Source organism: Xiphophorus couchianus, chromosome 15, assembly GCF_001444195.1.
Source record: "Xiphophorus couchianus chromosome 15, X_couchianus-1.0, whole genome shotgun sequence".
NCBI classification, from domain to species: domain Eukaryota; kingdom Metazoa; phylum Chordata; class Actinopteri; order Cyprinodontiformes; family Poeciliidae; genus Xiphophorus; species Xiphophorus couchianus.
The window spans coordinates 13,361,171-13,387,703 of NC_040242.1; the positions used below are offsets into that span (position 1 = coordinate 13,361,171).

General features: G+C 36.4%; 1 protein-coding gene across 1 annotated transcript in view; it reads right to left on the minus strand.

Annotated features, from left to right (window-relative positions):
- nbas (NBAS subunit of NRZ tethering complex) overlaps window positions 1-26,533 on the minus strand; it is a 165,563-nt gene that overhangs the window by 7,793 nt on the left and 131,237 nt on the right. Inside the window, exons 50-52 of the mRNA XM_028040395.1 lie at window positions 16,696-16,835; window positions 11,211-11,358; window positions 9,701-9,835 (exon numbers count right to left, since the gene is read on the minus strand). Of these exons, the coding sequence (XP_027896196.1) occupies window positions 9,701-9,835; window positions 11,211-11,358; window positions 16,696-16,835 (423 nt within the window). The remainder of the gene's footprint in view (window positions 1-9,700; window positions 9,836-11,210; window positions 11,359-16,695; window positions 16,836-26,533) is intronic.

Here is a 26,533-nt window from a genome sequence, read left to right on the forward strand (position 1 = left end):
GAGTCCTTCCATTGATGATGTCCTCCAGCAGTACCAAAGCCGTCTCCACTATTATGCACACCTTTGCACAGATATTTCATGTACACCTGTGATTTTCTACACCTTGTCCAACTTAAGATTCCTCAAACCTGACCTGGTTGAAGTTCATTTGGTGATCCAAATCTGTTTTACTTTTTTTTTTTTTTAAGTGCCCCAATTAACATGCATTTTATGCGCATTGACACACAGTCTGTTACACATTTAAATCTACATGTGACAAAAATGGAGAAAATGAATTATTTAGATTCAAATTAAGTTTTCCCTTTTTTTAAAGCGTGTTACATTATGTGTAGGCTAAATGCGGTTCATTTTCAAACTTCAAGTTTAAGAATTGAATTAAATAAAAGAATTTAATTGAAGGGATAAATTAGGATAGTTATAAAAAATTTGAAATGTTATGTTAAAAAATTTCTACAAGTCTAAATTTAGGTTTGCTCTACAGCTAGACATTTAGTTGATTTAATATTAATGGCTTCAGATGTATGTACTTTTACTCCTCGACCCTATCCTGTGATGAGCTTTTTCTCACAGAAAATAAGCAAACACATTTTCTTTCTTATGTAGGGGGAAAGCAAAGTACTATGGGTATCTGGCACTGCAAACACCAATTTGTTTTTTCCTGAGGCCTCTTTAACTGAAAGGTTACAATTAGTCCAAGCAAATAATGTCAAAAAATAGGTTCTTTTTATAAATATTTTTGTTACCATTATTATCTTGTCTAGTTAGCTGTCTTCAAAATTTCATTTAAAATTGTTAAACTTGAAGAATAGCAATTTGCCATTATTACAAGCTTGACAACAGTTACAGAACATACTGCATGACACAAATTATTATAATTTTTTTGTGCAATGTTTGTATACTTGTACAGACAATTTCCTGAAGTCTTAGTCCATAGGACAAGGAGGGAAAGGAGACGAGAATAAGACACAAAGAATATAAGGAAGACAAAAAGAACGGAGGAGAAAAAAAGAAACTGTGACATTTAGTAAATGGGATAGAGACTGTTGTGTGGAATAAGAAATGTTTACACAAACATACAATATTTATATATAATTTTTTTAAACTTAAGACCTGAAATCAAATTCCATACTTTTTCAGAGTTTTCCAGACTAAGAAGTAATTCTGGTTTATGTAAAAGAAATGAGAGAATCACTTGGTAAGTAGCTTCCTAATGGAGTTTTACATTTTATAAAGAACTATTTTAACACCAACCCTTAGTGACTTGAAATTAAGTACCAACAGGCCACTTTCATAATGTCAGAAAATGATATTCAGTCGTACAATATTCACGGAGTCCTCAGTAGCAATAATGTTGGACTTAACCATCTTGTTGAGCTGTGATATCTAAGGGATGACTCTTGCATCACTCTTTAACTTGAGCTACATATCTGAAGAGGGTTTTCTGGGCTCTTTGTGTTTTTCCACAGAAGTCTTTTCAACTCTGCGCTGGATGAACAAATCAATAGAGACTGAATCTAATTGAGAAGGGAATACATCCATCATGCCCTTCTTTCCTTGTCAGGGGTCAACAACCTTGAGAACATGAAATCCTTCCCTGAGCTGTACATGTTTGGTGCACAGGTGTGTTTGGCACACAGGTGTGTTTGGCAGGTCAAACGACCTTCCAAATCTCCTCAAAAGCCTCCAACAGCACGCAGCGTGCATCTTCAAAGAGTTGAAAAACAAGAAGCATCTTCTAACTCCTGCAAATTTGCTTATACTCACAGCCGGTGTTCACTTTGAGTGAACAAACAATGAGCGTGACAGGACAACTGGCACATCAAACTATAGCTATAAGACGACCAATTCCCCTCCCAATCGCTCTTGTTTTCAGCCACCGCTTCTCATCAGACAGCCAAGGTTGTCTCTCCTGTTTATTTTCAGAAGCCTCTAAATAGGACCTGAATTGCCTGGTCAGTATTTTGCATGCCTGTTTTCAATTCGTGCTCAGTGCGACACTCATTTCCTGTATAGGTCTTGGTTGGCTCTCTACCTCCTTGAGCTAAATCCAACTGAGAGCTTAATTGGGAGTACCGAACACGTACAATGCTTAATACATTATGCATGGCCAAGCCTTCTTTTATCATTTAAATCATAAAGCTCCTTTGGAATGCCAGACAACACACAATCATCTCCTTTTCTCCTCCTCTCATCCTTTTCTGTCCCTCCTCAGGCTCTGCTTCCCTTCCCTTCACTCTGCCTGTCCCTGGGCTTTAGCGGTACATCAAACTGAAGTGTGCACACACACACAAACACCACACACCATCTTGCTTACAGCAAAACGTGATTAAAAGTGAAAGAAGAAGAGGTTGCAAAGCCCCCCGAAAAAATAAAAATGAGCAGGTTGTGACGCAGCTGAACAAACACAAGCATACACATTCAGGGATCAACCCGTTGAGTCTTAAGCAAACAGAACTAGCTTAATAGGTCCAATATGGGACCAAAGCTGTAAATAAGCTCATTTAAACAAGCAATTAGACACATAATCACTCAGTCAAACACATGCATGCACAAGTCTGTTGTCTTTACTTCAGAAAGCAGGAGGAGAACAGACTTTCTGGTTCTTTGGACAGACCTTTTTGTTAGCTTGACAACAAAGTCTGACACGAGGTGCACATTAAAAAGCAAGTGAGAAAAGCAAAACGGGAGCAGACAAGGGAGGAGAAGAGGCAATTAAGTTGTGAATTGACCGTTCCCTAAGACACAACAGGCCAGTCAGTGATGGAAACATAAGTAGGCCCAGGGAGCATTCTTGTTGCAATAGATTAAATGATGTGTTTATCTTCATGCTGCAGAGTTTCTCTATTGAATTTGAGGGAATTGTTGAACTCTAGCAGCCTTAGTCATCATGGCTATGTGAGGTTTCACTGGCAGCCTCACTCTTCATCCTAAATGCATTCACTGCAGAGGCACTGTTAAAATATTCAACTGGAATATATACCCAGAAAATGAATACTAGCAGCTTAAAAAAGCTCAAGAGAATAATTAAAAGTACACATTACTCTTCCAATACACATTAATTATTACAAGAGTAATGGAACAAATTACTCTTGTAAGAGACTAGTATCTTCATTTCAGGTTGTATATTATATATTACATATTGTGTTATTGCTGGGCAATTTCAGGTTAGGTGGTCCGTGAGTGTTTGTTAAATGGATTAGGTGGTCCTCCACCAGAAGAACTTTGAGAAATACTGGTTTAGACTCATGTAAAATCTGACTTTTGAACTGAAAATATATTTGGCAAGAAAAAAAAAACAATGTGACATTCAGAGACAGTAACCCAAAATCTGAGAAAAAAATCTAAATTCGCAAACAAATTTCACAACATATCTAGCCAAAACATTAAAGTTTGAACTAAACAGTACCTTTAATAATAAGAGGGCTCATTGATTCAGTCTTCTAGTGTTGATCAGACTAGCTAAGTTTACCAAGGTAAGGTGGCATAAGAATGACCTCTTAAGCCATGTATGGTTTTGTTTTATTTATTTTATTCTTTTTGATAGACTGTGGCTATTTTTAGACTGCAAGGCTGGGGAATCTGTTACTGTTATTAAACAGTTATTAAATCTGTTACTGTTATTATTTTTGCAATACAAAAATGACCACCTTAAGCAATACCAAACTAAAACAGATATAAATGTAATGGTAGACGAAGAATGGAACTGGAAATAGAACATTCGTCTAAGTGTTATATAATGTTGAAACTACTTCACACTAGCAGGATGACTCTCATCAAACCTTTAGATTAGTTTCCCATTAGGCTAGACTTGCTTCCTCTTCAGGAGCTTTACTTTTCTCCTCCACAGCTATAAATCATCTCTAAAATGAGCAGGGGAGGGAGAGCAGAAAATAAGACACTATGCCACACTGCTCTGAAAGCTGTGAAAGCTTTTGCTGCCAAACAAGAGAAATAAAGGAGAACACTGCATTTTTCTGCATTAAGAATCCACTCCAATTCTCATTACTTGCTCTACTACCTCTTTGTCTCCCTTTAGAAAACATCATGTCATAATCCCACTCCTCTCTTCCCTTCCTAAGTTCTTGAGCACCTACTGTGTTGTCCCCTTACATGGCACAACAAAGCTATTTACCCATTATACAGCACCATCATAGGTAATGTAAACCCAAAGCTAAATTTACACACATGCCATGCCACTTTTCTGAAACGCCATTATAATTAAAAAATAATCTTCATAAAAATGTTATTTAATCACAATCTGAGGAACATATCAGTATTCGAAAAATTAATGGTGAGGAAAATTGTAACTGCTGACATCAGACACTGAACAGAGGCAGGAAAAAATGTGCTTGAAGATAAAGGCTGCCAGTCACTCCTAGCTGCATGCGGTTTTCATGCAGTTTGGAACAAGTGCTGTGTTGATAAATCCATTGTGCACTGCAGCCAGACACAACTTCAGGCTTGTTAATGTCATAATAAATTATGACTGACATTTAGGAAACCTTTCATGTTGTGATTCTGACTGGTATGATGAAGTGAAACAAATTTTACAAAAGAGCAATCCTTAATGAAACACTTGAACTAACCGAAAGGTAAAAATGGTCAATTAACAGTTAAGCATCTGTGTTAGAGCTTCTTGCTATATTTCTAACTGACCAGACTGAGCCAAAAATCAATCACGCCTGATCCTGAGATACTGATCTGCTAATGGCTGCTGCACAGTGGCCGTTGACAAGCTAGGGCTATTTGTAGATCTGATAAAACACCCGAGAGTAGTGTCCTCCCCTGTGAGCTTGAATTACAGGAAAATAAAAATGAAAAAAGGGCAAGTAAACAAGTCAGATAAGAATATAAAATACAAAGTAAATCACAAACAGATTTTTCTCATCATCACATCATTTATCTCACAAATGTTTTTGACAGCTAAATAATTAGCAGTAAGGCTATGAGCAACCCAGAGCCATTCAATTTAGTTAAGTCTAATTATGTAGCGCCAATTTACAACCAATGTCATATAAAGATATTTTACAAAACAAACAATTCTCATCAATCTCCTGTTATACAATATACAATTTCATCAAATTCAAAACAATCCATTCTTTTCAATTCAGATACAGTTACAGTTACCCAATTTAATCAAAATTACAATACAAATGTAAAAGGTTATGTTTTTTAATAACCCCAGCTAATTAAATTCACTGAATTAATATAGACACACTAAGCTGGGAGATCTTCCTATGGAAAGGAAAAATAAAAGTGAGACATTATAAAATAAAATTTGAAGATTGGTTGAATGAAGAGCTGAAGAACATAAAAGGAGAGTGGAAAAGTGTTCAGTACATCCTCCAGTAGTTAGGGCCTTTAGAAACATAATTACAGGGATGGCTGGGGAAAACTCAAGTCACTTTAACTACTATAAAAAAGTTTTAAGCCTCGTCTTCAAAACAGACATGATGACAAAAAATGGGAGCTAGCTTTTGGAGAGGAGCCTAAGACAACAGCAGTTTACTAAAAAAAACACAACTTACAATTTTAGTCTGAATGGTAAAACTGTTGCACTCCATATTTATTTGCAGTCAGCAATTGCCTTCACTCAGGCAAGTTCTCTGTATAGGAAAGTTTTATCTATCCAAAGCAATCACTAGAGAACAGCTCACAACTTAAAAAACTTCACAACTCCCTATCAGAACTATTGCCCCTGCTCATGAGTCTAAATAGCAGACCACTAGAAATCTGCTATTTAAAATAAGGCAAAGGCAGAGAGAGGTAGAGGACGTTCACATCACTTCCATCAATGATAATGGGCAATATGAGCCCTGACACAAACTCAGCAAGAGGATACAGAATGTGGTATAATGTGTTATACTGAGACATGGCTACAGGATTATATCCCCTACTCTAACATCTTTCTGTCAAGGCTTTCTGACTACATGAGAAAAAAGGTATTTAAAGAGTAGCAGGAAAAGGAAAGGACGTGGATTAGCATCGCTAGTTAGCAACTGATGCTATCATCCAGGACATGTTACTGTGAAGTGTCTTCTCTCCAGTCCAGTCATTGAAGGGCAGTAAGTTTCCATTTATATTATTTACCAAGAGTTTCCACCAGTATTATTTTTGGAAACCGCTTTTATTCCACCCTCAGCTGTTGCCAACAACGGATGTGAAGTCTTCAGTTACATTGTTGCTAAGAAAAGCAGCATGACCTCAGTTGGAGGGTACTTCAAATTCACTATAAGACAGACTGCAACAGAAGATCCTTCTTGCCCATAGTAATTAGCATCTACAACGACTCTTTGAAGAACCTTGAATAATACGAGTTATAGCAAAACTGATTTTCCTTTTGGAATAAAAGCATTTTTGAATTTTGAATTAAATTTGAATCAAAACCTGGGGTAAGTCAGTGTATCCTAAACTCAGGGTCAGTTGCGGTGCCAAAAAAGCTATTGCTTTGATAAAGCAATTGCTTGATCACTTTGAGTTCTACCTTTCTAACATTTTCTTCAGAAAATTAAGAATAACCAAACTTGGCATACTTTTATCAAACTACTTCTTTTGCCATATGTACATTTACCCAAATGGAGAATCTGCTGTTTCCTACACTCTCTTTCTGCCAGGAAAACCTGTGTAACTACATTTTAGGCAATGAGCTACCTGGCACCAAACTAGGTAAATAAATCTGCCTGATGCATTCAGATTTGCTCTTACCCTTCATTACCCTTATGATACTTTTTAAAAATCTTTATTTACAAAAGAACATTGAGAAATATTTTTTCTACCATGTATAGAAAACACTGGAATAAACACATGCAATGATGGTAGAAAGCAATAGTTTCCTTACAGATTGATTCTGGTTTTGCTTTTATGTCACATGTTTCAAATCATTAAAAAATTGTCATAAAAAACCTGTATAAATATATAATGCAGTTTTGAACTGATTACTTCATTTATTAAAAAAGGAAGAAAGCTCTTCAAACCAACCTGAAAAAGTAACTGGCTGTTAAACCTATGCCATCAGCATTTCCAACAACTAGAAATTAGACATTTTCACTTAACGAGAAACTTTGATCTAAATTAATAGTTTTATTAATAATTTCCCTAAGCAATTATTTAAAGCTATTCATAGTCAGAACTAGACTTCTACTACACAACACCAGTCTAGTTTTTTTGATTATTTTTAGGCATTCAGAGGTACACTGGCTGGTGCTTCTCCGCTCAAGGTGATGTTTCCATCATACAAATAAATCATGTCCTAAAGCAGCAAAGCTGCCCCAAAGCTGCCCCAGCAAATCATCCTATCACAATTATGTTGAAGGAGCAGGATAATAATGTTTTTCTGAAAGGTTTAGTTTGTCTTACAATGTATTGGGAACCAAATGCTCAACTTTTGTCTCATTAGTTCAGAGAATATTTTACTAGGATATCAATATGTTTTATTTCGGAAAATGGAAGACAAACATTGAATTTCTTCCACCGATGATATTTTGTCCAGACTGAATTTTTGAATTTTGAACCACAGCCTTACGCTAAGGCAAATTAGACCAGTCTTTTTATGACCGTAGGATGAGTTCTTGGTGAGCTCTTGGAGGTTCACCATTGTTCCATTATCTCACAATGATAAAGGATCTCATTGTGGTTTTCTGGAGGCAGGTAATTCAAATACATCCAGTTAGTTCTGGATAGAGTTTTTTCTCCATTGTAACCAAAACTGGCATTTAAAAACTGCTTTTGAAATTAACTCAGGTGATGTTTGTCATATATAAAAATTAGTTTAGTGATTTGAAACATTTAAGTATGACATAATAGCATAAACAAAAATATGTAGGCACACACACTTTTTCATAATACAGTGTGCCGCAAGTCAGAAACAAACACTACTGTGCAAATGATAATCAGGCACTCTCTTAGTGCTGCTATTGGTTAAAGAAAACCAATAGCCATAAAATGACTCTGCAAGAACAATGAGTGGTAATACGTGTGACTAAAGCTTAACAATTTATTACACATATGCCCATCTCAACACCTCCCTTCCGTTGCCCGTCCTTATTCTCACTCCCACTTTAAAACCAGATTTTTTTTTTAAAACTCGTATTGTTTCTCTCACTAGTCCCCACACTCTAGGTCCCTCAGTTCTTGTCTTATGTCACTGTGGGATAAAAGCAGGTCTAATGAAATAGGAGCTTGATCTTTTCATTTAATACAGGCTTAGTCAGTTAATTTTGAGGCTTTCTCTTATCTGATGTAGGAATAAAGCAAGGGTCCACAGAGTCTTAGAGGCCTTCTTTATGACAACTGCTTATCTGATTGGAGAAACTGTGGAGAGCAGCTGACACGTTCTTAAAAGATTACATCCTTATCTGAGCATGAATTCTCAAAATGTAAAACATAGGCAAATGGAGGAAGACTGCTTTATATAAATGTTAAGACTTTGAATGTATCCCAAGGATGCTTTAAAAAAGAACAGAGGCTATGTTTTTTGACTCCTCAGGATGAGATCTGATTATGTTTCTACTGTCTGCTTCTTAGTCAGAGTTGTGTGCTTGTAAGAAGTGAAACTGAACTGGATGTGAGGCCACCACTGACATGGTGAAGCCAAAACATTGATCCAGCTGCAGAAATCTGCCCATCTGGAACCTTACAACAACTTTATTTCTGCAAGAAATAATCAATATTTTATTTTGCTGATGCACAACTGTGGTGTATGAAGACTGTTCAAAAGACTCAGCCTTCAAATAAAGAAAAATAGCATGCATCTCAGAATTATATTGACTGTGCTTTCAAAGTGGACCTCTCAGTATCTATTCCATAATTTCTGGACTATAAGCCGCTATATCTTTTTCACATGCTTTTTGGCACTGCGATATGGCTTATATATGACTTTTTACCAATGGGTTTTGAAATGCTGATGAAAAGGACAGCACATGCTCAAAAGCAAAATTGTCTCAGAGATAGAAGAAGTGTGTGCGAAGCTATTCAGTTCTGAGATTAAAAAAGACAACTTTAGTGTTTTTAGTGTGCAGGAGGAAGATGAAGATAATGACCAATGATTTTTCCTGGTAGTTTTTTTTTCTTTTTTTGGTGCAACACTAAATTAAACAAATCTGACAAAATACTACCCAAGAGGCTATAATTAGCCAGGATTTTATAATAGCACCCAATATGTGGATTAAATTGATCAAATTGCAAAATGACCTTTTTCATCAAGGTGCAAAAAATGTTTAAAAAAAAAAAACAGTGAAGCATAAACCAAAATTATATTAAGCTCATAATATAATTCTCATATCTAACTGTAGAGAACCTTTGGATTATTTTTCAAAAGAATATAATTGTTGTACAAAAAACTAATTGAGTAACTAACGGAATAACTGACAAATTCATTTTAGGTATCTGATAAAATTGGGAATTTTTTTTGTCAGTTTCAATCTCTATTTAACATAGCATGTGAATTTTTTCTGCATGTTTTATAAAGCTACAAACCAAAAACATCTGGGCTCTGACAGATGGTTGAGGGAACCAAAAAATCTGAAACACCATCTTGGGTTTAGTGAAGCTGTAAAATAGTGCCATTTTCAAAGTGCATAATTAATTGAATACTTATCAAAAATGCATTCAAAACTACTCTCTATGCAGTGCAGCCAGCTCAGTCTGAACTTGAACATGGGATTCTACAGATTTGTTTATTTATTTTTACAGTGACACTTACTGCACTCATGCCGTTGATCTGATCCAGAGTCAGCTGCAGCAGCTGCTCATCGCCGCTCTCAGCCATTAGTTTCAGTGCGGACTGCTGGAGGCTCGGCTGGTTTTGGAGCAGCAGGTGTGCTATTTGTCGGATACACTGACGGAGGAGAGAAAGAGGACGAATGAATGGACAGAAAGAGAGGGTGATGTGCGAGATGAGTTTGGTAAAACAACAGCATAAAAGGGAGGAAAAGAGGACAAATAATGGGAGAGAAAAGAGGAGAAACAGTGAAGGTTAATCAGTGTGCTTATACTGTACAGTGATAAAGGTTTACACACAAACAGATGTGCGCTGTAGACACTGGATCCTGTTGCAGTCCCATCCTGTAATGTATGGATAACACAATGCAATCTGACTCCCTCATGCTTCGGCGGTTTCATTTCAGCAGATTCAAATTAAAGCTGTTCAGAACAGAGTAAAAGGCCTCCATCTGCACCTCCCACCCCTCCTTCCCACGATAATATCAGACAGCCAGGCTGACACTAGCCTATTCACACTGAATAGCATTAGCGCTAAACTAATATCACAGTCAGCTGGCCTTAGACATACAGAATGACCGGCTGAATGATTGGCTTGATACTTGCATAGTGCTCAGCAGGGCATGAATAGCATTAGGGAACGTCAGATGTCAAGGGCTTCTGGTGAATATATGCTTTGCAAAAACCACAGAGCTGATGCTAAACCTTTGCCCGTCTAATAGCTTTAGGCTCCTGTATTAAGATACGGGCTAAAATGCAGGTGTTGCAATGTAGTTTGCCTGAATTTAAACAAGCTTAGGGCAACCCTGAGATAAAAAAGGACATTGAAAATGTGCTGAAACCACATTCATTACACTTCACTATGTTGCAGGGGTGACCAGCATTTCAAGAGATCAAGTCCTGGATTTATAATTTTACAGAACAAAATAAAATTAAAAAAACATTATGTAATGATTTATCTTGGAGAGTTGAAAATTATATATTTTATGTTATTGTACAGCCCTTGAATGTTTCCACAGTTCTTCATGTTACAACCACAAACTTTAATCTGTTTTAATAGGATTTTATGTGAAAGACCAAATCGATGAGTATAATTGTAAACTGAAATGGTATGATAACTCTGGAGGAGCTACAGAAATCCACAGCTTAGCTGGAAGTATACTATTCATTTCACTTTCTAATTATGCACTACTTTGTTCATATGACATACAGAATCCTACTAAAATACATAAAAACTTGCGATTGCAAAATTAATGCGAAAAAAGATCGATTATTTCTGCAAGGTCTTAAAAAAGCAGTGGTCTCAACACGGGTGTACATGGCAATACAGCACATTTCCATATTACTTTGCTGCAGGAAATCATATGACATTGTTATGCCATTTCCTTCAACATTATTTGCTGCTACTGTCAGTCTGGGCAACTATAGAAAAATAGAAACCATAAACAAACAAATAAAAAAAAATAAACTACTGCGTCATTTTTGCCAGTTACCTGTACAGGGAGCTTGTGTTTGGTCTTGTAAAGAGACCTCACCATGGAGACCAACTCCTGACCCAAGTCTAATGTGCTCTCTGAGGCCTGGCAGCGGGTCAGCAGCGTTGAGGTCAGCATCACCCAGGGGTTACGCTCTGACTGGGCCCTGCAGACAAAAAGAAGCACATGAATGTATTGTGTGCAGTATTATACCCACAAGCTTGTGTTTTCTATATGTGTATATGCTTTATATTTTCTATATGCTTTGTGTATATCTATAACAATATTACGATAATTTAAAAGCTTGATTAAAAAGGTAGGTATAAAAATGAAGAAAAAGCATATTTCACTGCAGTTCAATAGCATAATTAAAATACCAGTCCTAACAGGAGATAACTTAAAAAAATAAATAAAAAAATAAAAATAAAACATTTTCAAAAAGCCCATTACAAGAGAAAATAGCTTTTGAATTTTCTTCTTAGAAAAGGACAAGGAAAAACAAAACAGACTTGAGTATATCGCTTTTGAATTTAAAAAAGAAAAGTAGAGGACATCTTTTTTAACAATCAAAAATGAATAAACACAATTTTAAGATTTTTTGGTAATTACGTTTATAAAATCTAAAATTAGTGTCTCTTTGTGTACTGACAAAACCTAAATATCGTAAGCACTTATTACTTCAGCTCATACAATATGTACAATCACCAGCAGTGATCCAGTGGTTTTGGTTTTGACTGCCCTCTATGAAATATTGAGCTTTGTGAAAAAGTATGTTGATGGCTTTTCATTTTGCTGCATTTTGTGTAAAGATGCTGCTTGATGTTATTGTGTTGCTAACCTTAGGGCTATCATATATTGTGTTGTAAAGCTAAAACAACATCTCACTACCTCAAACCAGTGAACTGCAACACTACCCATTCTTTTCTTTGCAGTCCTATGACATCAGATGATAATCCTGCTAGACAAAGACTGGATTAAAGCAGATGACTACAGTTTGCGCACCATATGGCATACAATATACTTATTGGAAAAAAAAAAGAATAAAAGCAGCATAAAAATACAAAGTAGGCATGAAAGCAGCTAGAATGATCAGGAGGTTTGTAAATAAATGAATGAATTCTGCCCATGACATTATGAAGACAATGTTTGACTAAACCCCCCACTCCCTGCGGTTAATATTAAACACCTACACTCAGCATCATCCTTCTCCTGTGTGTTTACACACCAGAGGACAGCTGCCAGCACTGACAGGAATCACTATGTTGACATGCTCTTATGAGCTTTTTACGACCTTCAATAATGCCTCCAGAGTAACAGATTAGCTCCCACCAAGGCCAACAGATACAGGATACACAAGCTTCAGTCAGAGGGGGAAAAAAAACATAAAACCAGTAGTCAATTTTCAGAGACAGGTATTTAAATTTTGATGACATGATGTTAGATGAAAGTCATATACAGCAAATTTTGCTGAGTGAACCAAATGTTGGCGAGTGTAGTTGGATAATGCAAAACAAAGGTCCTGTTGCATCTAAATCAAGCCACAGAAAGAGAATTACAAAGAAAAAACATTAAGTGGTGCTGAGGCTTTTAAATATTTATGTGATGTATGGGGAAAAAAACATTACCTAGTCAAAACTGTACAGACACCTTCAGTGGTTTGGGAATGTTGGCACAGCTGAAGATTTTGGAGGTGATTAGCATGACAAGCGGTGCATTATTTATTGAACAGAGAACAAAAGACAAAAAATCTGAAATGAGGTAGGGAGTCCTAAAGTCCTCCCAACAAGTCTAAAGAGACTTCAGACTTGTTGGTCAGATATTAACCACTTAGACACTTGAAATACTCTCTGGTCTCAGAACCATAACTGAATGAAAGGAAACAGCCTTTAGTTCCCATGCTCAGTACTGGAAGCAACTCCTTGAAAAATATTAGCAACTTTTTTCTCCTTTAAATCAAGATAAAGTAAAGTATTATTTATTTTCTTATTATGCATTTGATATGGATTGTTTATTTTTATGTGATGACTTACCTTCAGAACTGTTTAACAAATTTTATGTCCCTAATTTTCGTTGTCTTCGTCCTTTCTTTCCTTAAAAAATCTTTGAATGACCTTTTGAAATTGCAGGTTTGCAGTAGAGGTAATCCTGCTATGGCTTTAAATAATAAAGCTTTCCTTATTTCTACTCACAGATATTTATTAAAATCTACCCATATAAAATTTTAGCAAATTGTTGCACCAACGTTATTGTTTAATGAAGTACTTTATCAGTGTTTGATGAAAAACTAAATCCTTCGAGGGTTAAAATCCATTATCAGATCTGTCTGCTTAATTATTTTCCTCAAAAACGAAGCATAAAGTACAACCATGCAAAACAAGTGTGGGCTATGATGACAAAGACAAGTAGGGCTTTTGAGAGCATCATTTAGTAAAAAAAAGCATCTCGCCATCCAAGATCCCGAGTTTCTTGCCCTGAGATGTTGTTTCACCTCTGAATGAGGCGGCCATGGGAACAAACAGAGTTCACTCATGGTGCTGCCACACAACACTCTGAGCTTTAAAATAACAAACAGGAGAAGGGTGCTGCAGCATGACACTGCTAGTGTCTGTGCTCTTGCCAAATCTGTCACAAGGCGCAATGTGAGTCACAGCCAGCCTCAATCCATGTTTTGAATCATGACTCAAAGATTGTGGACAAAGCAAAGGATAAGCTCTGCTCTTAATTCAGCATCCAAACAACAGCCTTCTGTAGTCGCACTGAAGAAAATCCTGACTCTAACCACACACACCATGTTTCATTCAGTGTGAAAGCATCGCTGGTTTTTAAATGAATTCTTAAACACACAATCAGCTTGATATTTTATTTACATCTGACAGGGCAGCGACAAAACTGAGGTTAGAAGAAATGATCATGACAGCCTCAGCAGTCTGACGGTTATAACGCACTAAAAGTCAAAGGCGCCCCAGTCAAAGGCAGAGTGCAGCTGTGTTGTCTAAACCTAATCCTATCTCTCCAACTTCTTTTATAAAAAGCTCAGCACAGAAGCTGGAGTCAGGCAGAACAATTTGTCTCCATTCGTGAGTGCTAGGAGGAATTGATTCTCCATCTAATGGGCTATTTCCACAGTATGAGCTTTTTAAGTGACCTACTACCCTTTCAGGAAATCAGGGGGTTCACCTGCAGCTCTAGTGAAGGAATTACAGCATATATGGACCTCCACTGTCAAACCTTATGGCCCCATCCACAGGACCTTCTGCCGCCTTTATCAACTGGAGTGTACTAAAGACAGAACTTGCTGTGCTGAAAGCTGAAGGCTGATCATAAAAAAGTTATTAAGACCTGTACAGATTCAACCCTGCAGCGCAGTGTAATGCAAATATTAAATGTCTGAATGTAAAAATCCCCCTCAAAAAAACAAAAGCTTCCATACATGTTAATGAACAACCAGTTATCAAACCACTGGCTTTGACGGTTAATCAGTTTATCAGGGATCAACTGGTTGGAATCGAGAAATCCCACCTTTTTCAAATCTTTGAACACACCATATGTAAACGTTGTCAGGTTACACTAACATCACTTTTTAGTGTGCAAATAGTTACTAAGAGAAGGCAACCCAGTTTGTTGTTTTCTGTGTCTCTGATGTGTTCAAATAATAAAAAAGTGCACAAGGCATAATAAGCTACTGAAAAGAAAACTGAGGTGAATATGCTGTTCTTTCAGGCATCTACAACAAAGATTGAAGATAACAGCAAGTTGAACTTACACAGCAAAGTTGCTCTGAATGTCAGAATAGGCTGAATTTAGAAATGTTGGCAGACTTTCAAAAATCTCACTTCAAGTGAGAGTCTAATAACTCTACAAATAATTATACCCACAGTGACTGCTGACAGGTTAATATTTTGATCTTCAGGTAGATGCAAAGAACACAACATGTGGAAATATCTAATGTAAACTGCAGATCAAAGCCTTTTGAGCGACACTCCACGTTGACGTCTTAACTATGCGCTGTCCCTGTGTTCATTAGAACACAGCCCACTGTTAATCGAGAACAACAGAGCAGGAGACAAGCAATCTCATCATCAGGGATTTATCAATATAAGAGCCAACTTTTGCTAAGGCTCAGATGGTCTCTGTTTTTCAACTTCATGTTCCCAATGTGTCTGTGAATAATTAAAGACACAAATTACAGAACCGACTCTCAGTGAAAGAAAAACGAATTGTGTAAAAGAAGCCCATTAAAAATGTCAATATGTGCCTTTCCTTTATAATCTTTAAACTGAATTGAGTAAAACACTAAAACACTTGATGGCTTATGTACTCTAAATATGCATCTTACCTAAAAACAATTTTTGCCTTACTTCTCCAAATTTCACAAAGACTTGGTGCCATTTCTGAAAAAGACACATGCAGTAGTCAAAATCTATTGGGAAACAATAAAAAAAAACTAAAAACCTCATGAAGGTTTGTTTCCCTGGAAAGATTATCCTTCCTATACATTGAGGCTTTTTTCTGAATGACATCAAAGTGTAAACAATTACTGAAGATATTTTTCAGTTTTTATTGCAAAATTATAGACACGGCTATGTTGCCTAATATTTGTCAAAATATTGCCGCTGGTAGACAACAGTTCTTTTCTTTTTTTTCTGTGCTGCAGTCACCCATAGCGCCTGTACAGCTCTATAAGAATGCATGTCAATCACGACTCAAAACGTCAGTTCTCATCTATCACTCAGCTTATTGTAAATAGTTTTTAAACTTTTTAAAAGCATAGTAGGGAAAATGGCCTGGAAACACAAAAATGTCTACAATTTAAAAGTCAAAGTAAGTCCCTCTAAGGATAAATATAGCAAGCTTTAGGTAAGAAGAACTACAACAAACATTGCCTATAAAGCCATTTCTAAACATCTTGAAATGAAAAATGAAACATTTTAACCTGTATAAAAAATACACCACCCTTTTTTATTTGCCTGACCTGAAAAGAAAGTCTTCTGGCTGAAACTTTATTCAAACATTTTGTGGAAGTGTGAAGCTGTGCCCAGAAATGCCCCAATGTGATAAAGTGTTATATCAAAATCCTAGCCAGAGAACATGCTGCCTCTGCCAGATGGTCTTCATCCCAAAGTGCATCCTCCCCAGATAAACATCTTACATTCACTGGAAAATGAGATTTATCAGATCAGGTTGGCTTCCTCTATTGTTTTGGGTAGTATTTTTGGCCACGTTTACAGATTAACTTTAATAAGTCACAGTTTAAAACCCATTGAGCAGTGCCATTATAACAAAAGAATAATATTACTTCATCTTTCAATGTTTTTGAAGTCATGGCCACTTAGTATTATTCTCCCCAAAGTTACAACGTTGGATGTTGTAATGGTTTCTGAAAACCAAACATTCACTTTTAAGATCTGGGCACACAATAATGCATTTAGCATTGTTTTTATTTGTTGATGCCATTGTGGAGAAAACTATCAGTAAGCTGCAGATCTTACAAAAGAAAACTTACACTTCATCTTTCATCATGTGTGGCCATGCTTGCAAGAGAAGCATGAGCAACTGAAAGTCCTCCCACTTTTGCGCTCTATCCAACATCTCCTGGAAAAGGGCATACCGTTTGTCTTCATCCTCCACATCCTCTACCTGGACCTGGAGACAAAAAAGGGGAAGGTAAGGAGAGAAAAACACCCTGAAAGCAAAACCAGGTATAGAGATTTGGGATTTTAGACATACAATTCAATAATACAGGTACAGGTGTTTGAGCTTTTGAGATGTTGTTCTGCTGCTCCAGGCTGTTAAAAAAAAAAACGGTCTTGTTGCTATGGTTATACACCATATCCACAGTCCAAAAGCAAAAACAAGAATCAAAAATCAGCTGCCCACAATCAAAAATGAGGAGGAAAAATTCCCCCAAAAGTAAAGTTTTAACTGGAAAGATGGAGAAGAATGGTTTGAAACGGATTAAAACAAATATGACAAAGCTACTTGACCAAGTTGCCAACTTGGGCTACACAACTCTAGAAACAAACGCTGATTTAGAAATGCCATTTTATTAACTTTTGCATCAGAAGTTGTTCTCAGGGTTTTTGAACTATGCTTCTGTAAACCAAAATGTGGTATTCACCAATAGAATAGAATAGAATTCAACTTTATTGTCATTGCACTGTCACAAGTACAAGCAACGAGATGTAGTTTGCATCTATCCAGAAGTGCTCTACGAGATATAAATATTTATTTACAGATGTACAAGACTATGTATGGTATGGACTATAAGGGGTTATAGCAAAGAGATATAGATATTGTGTATAAATATAAATATAAATATGATGACAAGCATAATAATAGAGTTACAACTTTATCTTGGACCACTTCTGAATGTGTTACTGACTAAATAGAGAACTTCTGCAACCTGAAACTCAAACAATATGCAATTTTGCTCCCATTTTGCTGGGCTTGATGTTCAGGTTTGCTTCCTAGTGTATTTATTGCACACTGCTTTGTGAATCCTGCAGTAGTTTTATATCTGGAGAGAAAACATTTTTTTTTTTTTTTTATGATTTATGCTTCCATATTTGTTATGCTTCTCTTTTTAATAGTAAAAAATCTTTGCAAAACTAACTTGCTGCACAACAGATCCATATCTTGTGTTGGAGTCATTTTCCTCATAAAGTTGAGCAGGGAAATAAACGAGCGGAGATTAAACTTGAGACCCTTCAAAAATGGAGGTCAAACAAGAAACAGAAACAGAATTTTAATTACCTGCAAAAAGCCCTAATGTAAGCCTATCAAATCTATCAGTGAATGTTATCTGCAAACCTGATAATGTCAATCAGTGTTAGCGCCTTTCTGCTTTATGAACACCTGCTTTTAATGCAGAAGCATTTTCTAACTTTTACAGCCATGCTTATTCCTTATCTTAGAAAGTTTAAGAACATGGATAACATCAGGATTACTTTTTAGAACATTAAATTATAAGTTCTTTGCAACAGTAGTTTTTGTTGCAACTACAGATACATTAAACTATTAATGGCTACATTATTTTGCATGGACAAAGATGAATACAACATTCTTATAAAAGTTCACACACACAAAAGATCACCCCTACAGTTGACTGATAATTGATTCACTCCCATTTACTGCATAGAAATGAGGCTTATATCCTCTTAATAAGTGAGGACTGCAATTACCTGTGCCTGGTGATTAAATTCAACTGTTTTTTGCGATGCACAATGAACATAGTGCAGCAGGGCAGAAAGAACAAGGGATGTGGGGCAGGAACTGGCAGCTAATATTATTATAATTACACTTGAAGTGGAAATTAGATCTTCCCAAAGGTGTATTTTTAATCATTCAGCTTATTTGTACACTAAATCACCACATATATGTATTCTAGTCATTATGAACTCATTTTCATTCTACACTCAAATCTATGCAATGACCAATGTTGTTTTGTTTGATATATTGTTATAATTTTTAGGCAGGAATGAAAAATCCAAGTCTTTAAAAGGACCAACAAGCTTGCCACATTTTGGTATTCAGTTTGCAATTTTCTAACCAACTCAGGTAGGTTTCTGAAAAATTTAATTGTTGTCTTAGTCTGAGCTCAGAAAAATATTTGTGTTCAAGATTAATGTATAATTTTCCACCTTCATATTTCTGTCCATCCTGGCTACTTCCTCAGCCACCAGTTGCCAAAAACTATTCTCATAAAATAGCATTTCTATTGTCAAGATTGCCTGCAGCGAAAGTATTATGATAATATGGCTTGGGTTTCATTATACTACACTTGAGAATAGTGTCTGGATTCAACTTCTTATATTCCAAAAATAATATAGAAGCCTTATGGCAAGATACATCTATAGAGCCTTGCACTATTGGTTATAATTTTTATAAGGTTCTTTCATGCCTACAATAAAACTGCACCTTGATTTGCCAGTAAGAATTATAACTTACAATTTATCAGTCTACATGTGTAACCAGATCTAGATATTTGGTGCTTCCAAAAACTTTGTCGAATTTTTTGAAAGCAACAATATTTGTTTCCATAACCTTTTAAGACTATATCTCAAGATGAATTGGTTTTACTGATACATTTCCAGAATTACTTTTTCAACCAATATTATTTTGTTTGACTAGTCACAAATATTGACTTCTCAACATAATTCCTCCTTGCTATACTTAAGAAGTATTTTTCTTAAGTATTTTTCACACGGAAGACATTGTTAAGCTTCAACTGCATAGGGAAACCTTACTGTGGCATGGCTTAGCAACAGTGAACTCAGTGGATTCTAAAAGACATTTGACTGGATTGCTGATTACTTGAGCTCAGATGGAAATACTACAAATAAGAACTTCTTTTCCTTTTATGACTTGACATGATGTTTGGTACTTGGTTTTAGGTATTGTGTTGCATTGTGGAGTTTTTAGGCATTATTGCGTTGTATCTTCTAGCATTCAGTTTAGAAAGGTTTGTATGAATTTTCTTATACAGCTTTCATAACGCAAGTTTGCATTTTAATCAGGCGGAAGACTGGATGTGTATCAGACTATTGAAATTTCAGTATTTTCTTTTTCACACGTCTCCACCTTGCTTTGTAACTGGCATAGGGAGTTTGTTCCCTTTTTCTTTGCATAGTGTTCCACAAATAGTTTAAACAATTTGTTCTCATTTTTCAAAAAAATCCTATGGTTCAATCAGATACAATATTGCTAACGTATTGTGATACCAAACACATAAAAAAAAACATGCTTGCTCAGACAGGGAAACACAACATTACATTTTAAACTAACAAACTTCAGCTAGACTGAAGGTTAACAAACAGAGCATGGAGACAGACATGAAAGGAAAGTTGAACAAAAAGGATGAAACCCATTTTATTTACTGTGCTGACCCTGAAAACGATGCTTGTAAATTAAATCTACTACTTCATGCTTTTCCACTATGACTAAAGTTAACCCTGCTTTCAGCAGAAGGATGAAAAGGAACAAGGAGAGCCAAAGGTGGGCAGAAAAATGCCTTAAGTGCACTAAAAATGGGTGAAGTAAAAAAAAAAAAAAGAAAAACAGTAACCAGTAGCCACTTCATTGATCTTTGGCATCTTTTTTAGAACACAAAGATAAAAAAAAGAAACTAGACACAAGAGCTGGAGTGTTAAATATGATTACTGTAAGAATGGTTGATTCTCAAAAGCGAGGGCACAGACCTTTAACACAATCTCTTTGTGCATGTAAAAAAAAAATCAATTGACCTAGTTTGTTGTTTATTATTACATACAAAGACACAGTGAATGTGATTGTACAGATGTGGAGGAAGAGTTACACAAGAATTACATGTTTTATAAAGTAATTGTAGTGTCGTCATGGGTATGTGTGAGATAGATGAGGATATAGATAGATTGTGAGATTTCAGCAGTGCACACAAACACATCTAGCCTGATATTTCATATTCATTTAACTACATTTAACAAGGTCATATGAAACAACATTTTCATTATTATCCAATTGCTTGAAGTCCGATAGATTATAGATTAGTACACTTCCACATTGCTTTGACTCCTTTAACATGGAAGGAGATTATTAGTTTATTTAGAGAAAATGCACACAACCACCAAAGCGTAATGAGGATAATTAATGTAGGTAAACAGTTTGACACAGACTTGGAAAGAATCAAGTGAATGCAAGAACTTTAGTAAAATGCAGAAAAATAATTTCTCCCATATCGCAGTGTTTTCTTGAAAAGTAGGCTCTCTCAGGATGAATACTGAAACTTCAATGAGCTCAGCTAAGCTCTTTTAAATTTCAACAGCTTTCATGTACATGTGACACATGAAGGTAAAATTGTAGATAATTCTTGACGCACACTAGGGGAATGAATACCAACAATAGTCTGTCTGGATGGGTAAGCATCATAAGCAAGAACCTGCTTTGAAAGCTTAAACAGATGTAAGGCACATATTTATGATCTTTGGGGACAGTTCTTTGTAAATAATCTATTTATTTACTTTTAAATCCTGCTGTCACTGATGGTTTGCCATTACATTCAGAAGAGGCAAAGCTAAAGTAGCTGGAAATTGGCTGGGAGACAGGAATTTGTATATCCCTTAATCGGTGCCAAATTTGCAGGCCATAAGCTCATTAAAATATACTAAAAGTAAAAGCTTAACGTTAAAGTTGATGTATAATGTAAATTTTCGATTGACATGTATATTAAGACTGGTTAATTAAACTCTTCCTAATTTGGTTTTTGCTCAGTTTTTGGGAACTGTGGCTTTTCTAATAGATACTGGTAAATGTCAGAACACAAAATTTATTAATTTCAACTTCAACCCAAACAAAAGAATGCAAACAAACATATAAAAGCAGAAAAAAAAGACATGGGTTCCAACATACAAAAACTAAGATGCATTTTGGTCTTTGCACTATTATATGAAAGACTCTAGGCCACAAAGTGCACTTTAAAGAGAGGCCATCAAAGAGAGGGCATGAACTACAGATGAAACAAGCATACCAAAAATCTAACAAGTTATGGTTTCAGTAATCATAAATGTTTCAACATATCGTTCCAATAATTAGAAGACCGAGATTCCAAATTAAGTGCTGGAAAGCCTTTGGTCCTCTGGCTGTTTGAAGCATAGAGTAATGAAACAAAGACTACGGCATGCCATGTAATAATCAAATCAACAGCACTAAACTAAAAGCAATTGGATAAGGTTATATGTATTATTGTAAAGCCATGAGTTAGTATTAAGGTATATTCTACTGTGAAAATCTCACAGTGATACAAACCTTTGGTCTGACAGTTTCTCTAGCTTTTCCACCATCCCTCCTGAGGTGTTTTAAGGTCATCTACTAAAGCAGAAAAATAAGTCTGTTCTTCTTACATGGATGCTGTCTAAAGTGGCTGAAAGCCTTTCCTGACTGTACTAAATTTGGAGTGTTTTCCTTTAAATTAACCTATTATGGTTTACAGCAACTGCCAAGGACTGAATCAGTCTGGACCAAATTTCAAAAAAGCTTACGGTAGTTTGCTTGGATTAATGTTTGGAAGCACTCCTTTACTGGAAACTTCACTGATTCTGACAATCTGTGTGAACAGTAAATGCACCACAATTAATAAAACATCTAGTGCCATATGTGGAACAAAATATCTGACACAGTTATATGCAAGCACTGTAGGCAAACATTTCTACACCAATAAGATGAGGCATTTTACCTTCTGCAACTCCCACATATTTTCTGCAATTCATCAAACTGTGACTTCTGTCTGTGTCTTTTATTACCTACGCACCTAAAGCACATTTCAGAAGCCTAAACAGAGTTTAGAAAGGCCTAATAAAATATTTAAAGCTATTATGTAAATTTATGAGGGGGAGCTAACATCAGAAGAAGGTCAGGAAGCAGTAGATGCACTCCACACCAATTTTCAGTGCAGACATTTTCCCATAGAGACTGAAAGACCAGCAGGAAAAAAACAAACAAACAAAAAAAACATCACACACCATATGTTCTTTCTGGTCATCTTCCATGACCCAAACATTAATAAGAAAACTTCAGCACCTGTTTATTGCAGTTCAACATAAATTATAGAAATATGGTGCGTTTTCACTGCAGGAAGCTTTTCAGGAACCTAGGTAGGTTTCTGAAATAGTCTTCACTCCCTCTTAAGCTCCACTGACACATATACACCAATATTTATTGCACTCTTGGGTCAGTTATCCAGGACAGCTGACTGGGCTGGAGACAGAACAGTGATGCAGCCCACAAGAAGTGACTGGACTGCATTTATCATGAAAGCTTAGGCCCTTCAGTGTGCAACAGTGCAGAAAGATGTTCAATTCAGTTTATTTATATAGCGTCGATTCACAACAAATGTCATTTCAAAGCCCTTTAAAAAAATTATTTGAATTCATACATAGATGTTGCATGACTAAATAGTCTAAAATACTAGTGAGAAAAAGCTGCAAATAGCAAAAACCTTGTATTTTAACTGAATATAAACCGACATTTATAGCAGATATAACAGAGGTTTATCTCAGATCTTCTATTCGCATGGCAGGAACAAGGTTGAACCAGGAAATCATTTATCTCTATTTAGGCTCATTTATCTCTATTTACACCCATCACATCAACAAAGCATCTCATAACAAAAGTAGGCTAATGCGGTGCTGTTAAAATCAAACTCAAGTCAAAGATGCACTCTTCTTTCTGAATTCTTATAAGCTTGTAGTGAAACAGAAGTGAACCTTTGCCCCTGTCAACAAAACTGCCTGATAATTTTCTGAGCAACTTGGCAATTATCCCAGTCCTTGACCTGAGTGGCAGAGGAACTAAAGGGAAGGGAGAGAGGAGAGAACGCACTTGTCAGTGTATCGGACTGGGAGCGGCAGTGTAGCCGGAGGACGTAGACATCTCTGCGTCTGGCCTTTACTGAGTGGGTTCTGAGTGAGCTCATCAATATTCATTGACCTGCGCTGGCTAATGTCCCCAGCGACGGGCAGAATAAAGTTGCAGAGGTCACACTCTTCACAAGGGGAGAGAGAGGGCGAAAATTAGCGAAGCTGGAAGGAAGTGACGGGGATGAGAGACTTCAGTTTTCAGACAAAATGAACGCAAAGAAAAGCAAACACCAAAAATGGCAATACCCCGAGGGCGAGAGGGAAGCAAAGGGTTTATTACGATTTGAAAGTGAAACACATAAAACATGCAGAGAAAGCATATGTACAAAGATAAAGACACGTGCACCTGTGGGGAAAAAACAAACACAGAGACACTCCAATGTAAGCAGGGTAAGACATGACAGGATAAGTGCAATGACAAACAAATACAGCTTCCTATTCCCTCCCTCGATTCGTTATATTTCTTTTTGCTCTCGCTGTTGTCTGGGGAGGATCTTCCTTGTATAACACGACACAGGAGTATACATAATGGTGCATGCCTCAAGAAAGAAAGAAAATAAGAGATGGGAAGAGCTTGGATGACAGTACACAGAAAGGGAGTGGTAAGAAAGCAACAGCATATAGAGTGTAAGAATGAACAAGAAAGCTTGTAAAACAAAGAGTAGCTCAACATAAAAAGCCTGTATGAATAAAAATTGTATGAATTTGATTTATCTGCTTTCTTTTTAGCAATATGTTTTAATATTAAATCCATTTGTGGCAGGATGCCAGCTTTTCTCAAATAATAAATGCTCATATGTGTTGGATGAATAATCAAGGAAGACTTTGAAAATGTAAAAATATGTGGGTTACTGCTAACACACAGGGTTACAGCTTGGACTCTCAAAATAATACCATTATATGTAGTAAAATTCCTTAAAGTTTGCTACATTTTATTGCAATACAACCAGAAAATCTTTGTGTTTTGGTAGGTATTTAATGTTAAAAATCCACACAATGTATCAGATAGTTGCAAGTGGAAGGGAATGAAGTGATGGTTTTCATAATTTGAGCAAACAACCAAATGCCTTCAGAAATCACCTAATTACTAAATCACACTGTGTGTAATTTAATTTAAGCTCATCTGTGAAGAACACTGAAGTTTGCGAGTTTAAATAGACAGTCTACTTAAACTCAGGCCTAGTATGGAGAGCAGCCAGCGAAAGGAGCAGCCAACAGGACTACAGTAACTAGAGGAGAGATCTAGAGCTATACTGCCCCACCGCCAGGAGGCGTCACTCTGATACAGACCCGAGTTGGGCCAGTGGAAACGCAGTTACTCTGAAATAGACCCGAGCTGAGCCGGGCTGCTGAAGTAGAGCTGGTGGAAAAGGGGCTTTAGTTGCGAGAATCCTTTGTCATGGACTATAAGCTGTGCCCTCTACAAATCTAGCATTTGTGGAAGAGTGGTGAGAAGAAAGGCAATGTTAAAAGAAAGCCACACGAAGTTTCATTTAAAGTTTGTGGAAAGTCATGTATGGGACATGTCTGCCTTCATTTGACAGGAAGACGGATGGAGCTGAAAGGAAACCAATCAGTGGCTGCCAAAGACTTGAGACTGGGGAAGAGCTGCACCTTGCAGCATAAATACATACATGCATAGCTATTAAGGTGCTACAAATAGAAATATTGAATCAAAAAACATTTCACATTGTTTCAGATTTTTTTGTAGTAAAATAACAAAAAAAGAAAAACCAAGCCTATTTTTATCTTTACCTCATAATTACGTGTTTCGTGATATATCAATAAAATTGCCAATATAATACTTTGAAGGTTGTAGCTGCAACATGACAAGCTGTGAGGAAGTTCTAGAGATATGAATCATTTTACAAGCCAATGTGTATTATTCATGCAATCTTTGGTTCTATGAAATCAGTGCAGGGCTTTGTTTATGAGACTAATTTAAGCTATTTACAAGTGTAGATAGCACTTAGGCAGACTCATAAAATGAGAGCTTTACCTGGTGCTATAAAGGAAAAAGAACTTGCCAAAAAAGATTATGAACAAAAGCATCCTTATCCCCTCCTCCTTCATCTGAGATTTCTTCATCTTTCTCCAACCCTATCTGTGCTGCCCACTCCTATAACTTCAACCGTCCTCCGGCTATTTTCTCCTCATTTTTCCTCTCGTCTGTCTCTCGCTCCACATCCTGTCTTTACTTGTTTATTTTATTGTGCAGCCTCCCCTCTGCTTTCTTTTTTTTTTTGGGTGACTGAATCATCTGTGATCCCACCGAGATGACAAAGTGTTGTGCTTCTCTCTCCAGGCTTCCAAGTTAAAAACAGAGCATAAATAAAGTTTTCTCAAAGAGCCGCGGGGGATAGATAAAAGCTGCCAAAACACATGGTAACACAGCCGAGGCTTGGCTATCACGACAATGACCCCTGATCTGTTGCATTAGACTGCGGCCGTAAGCTCATTGCATTTATTATTTATCCACTTGGAAAGGAAGACTCTTCCCCGTCTTTCTCTGCACTCATGTATAATCCTTTCCCCCAAGTCCAGGCTCATTCACTTTCGTCAGACAGTGCTCTCTTTGCTCTTCTGTCCAGATATTCCTCTCTAAGTACCCCTCAACTTTCAAAATGTCTTTTACTTTTACATGAAACACCTTTTTATTCTAAAAGATGTTGCCCAAATGTAAAGCACATAAGTCGAACAAAGGAATCGGAAAATACACACAATGTTTAAAGTGCACATTCTATGCCTGTTATATTAGAAGATAGAGGGTTAATGGTACACAAAAGTCACAGTTCGATATGTTTTTTAATAGACTTCAATCAAGAAAAAAAGTTTTTTTTTTCTTTTTTAGTCAAGAAATGAATCCCACTGACAACTAGTGGGACTAATTTCTTGACTGAAAACCTTATAAAGGAGCACCTGGTCATGGCTGGTTTATGGTGAAATTATGTT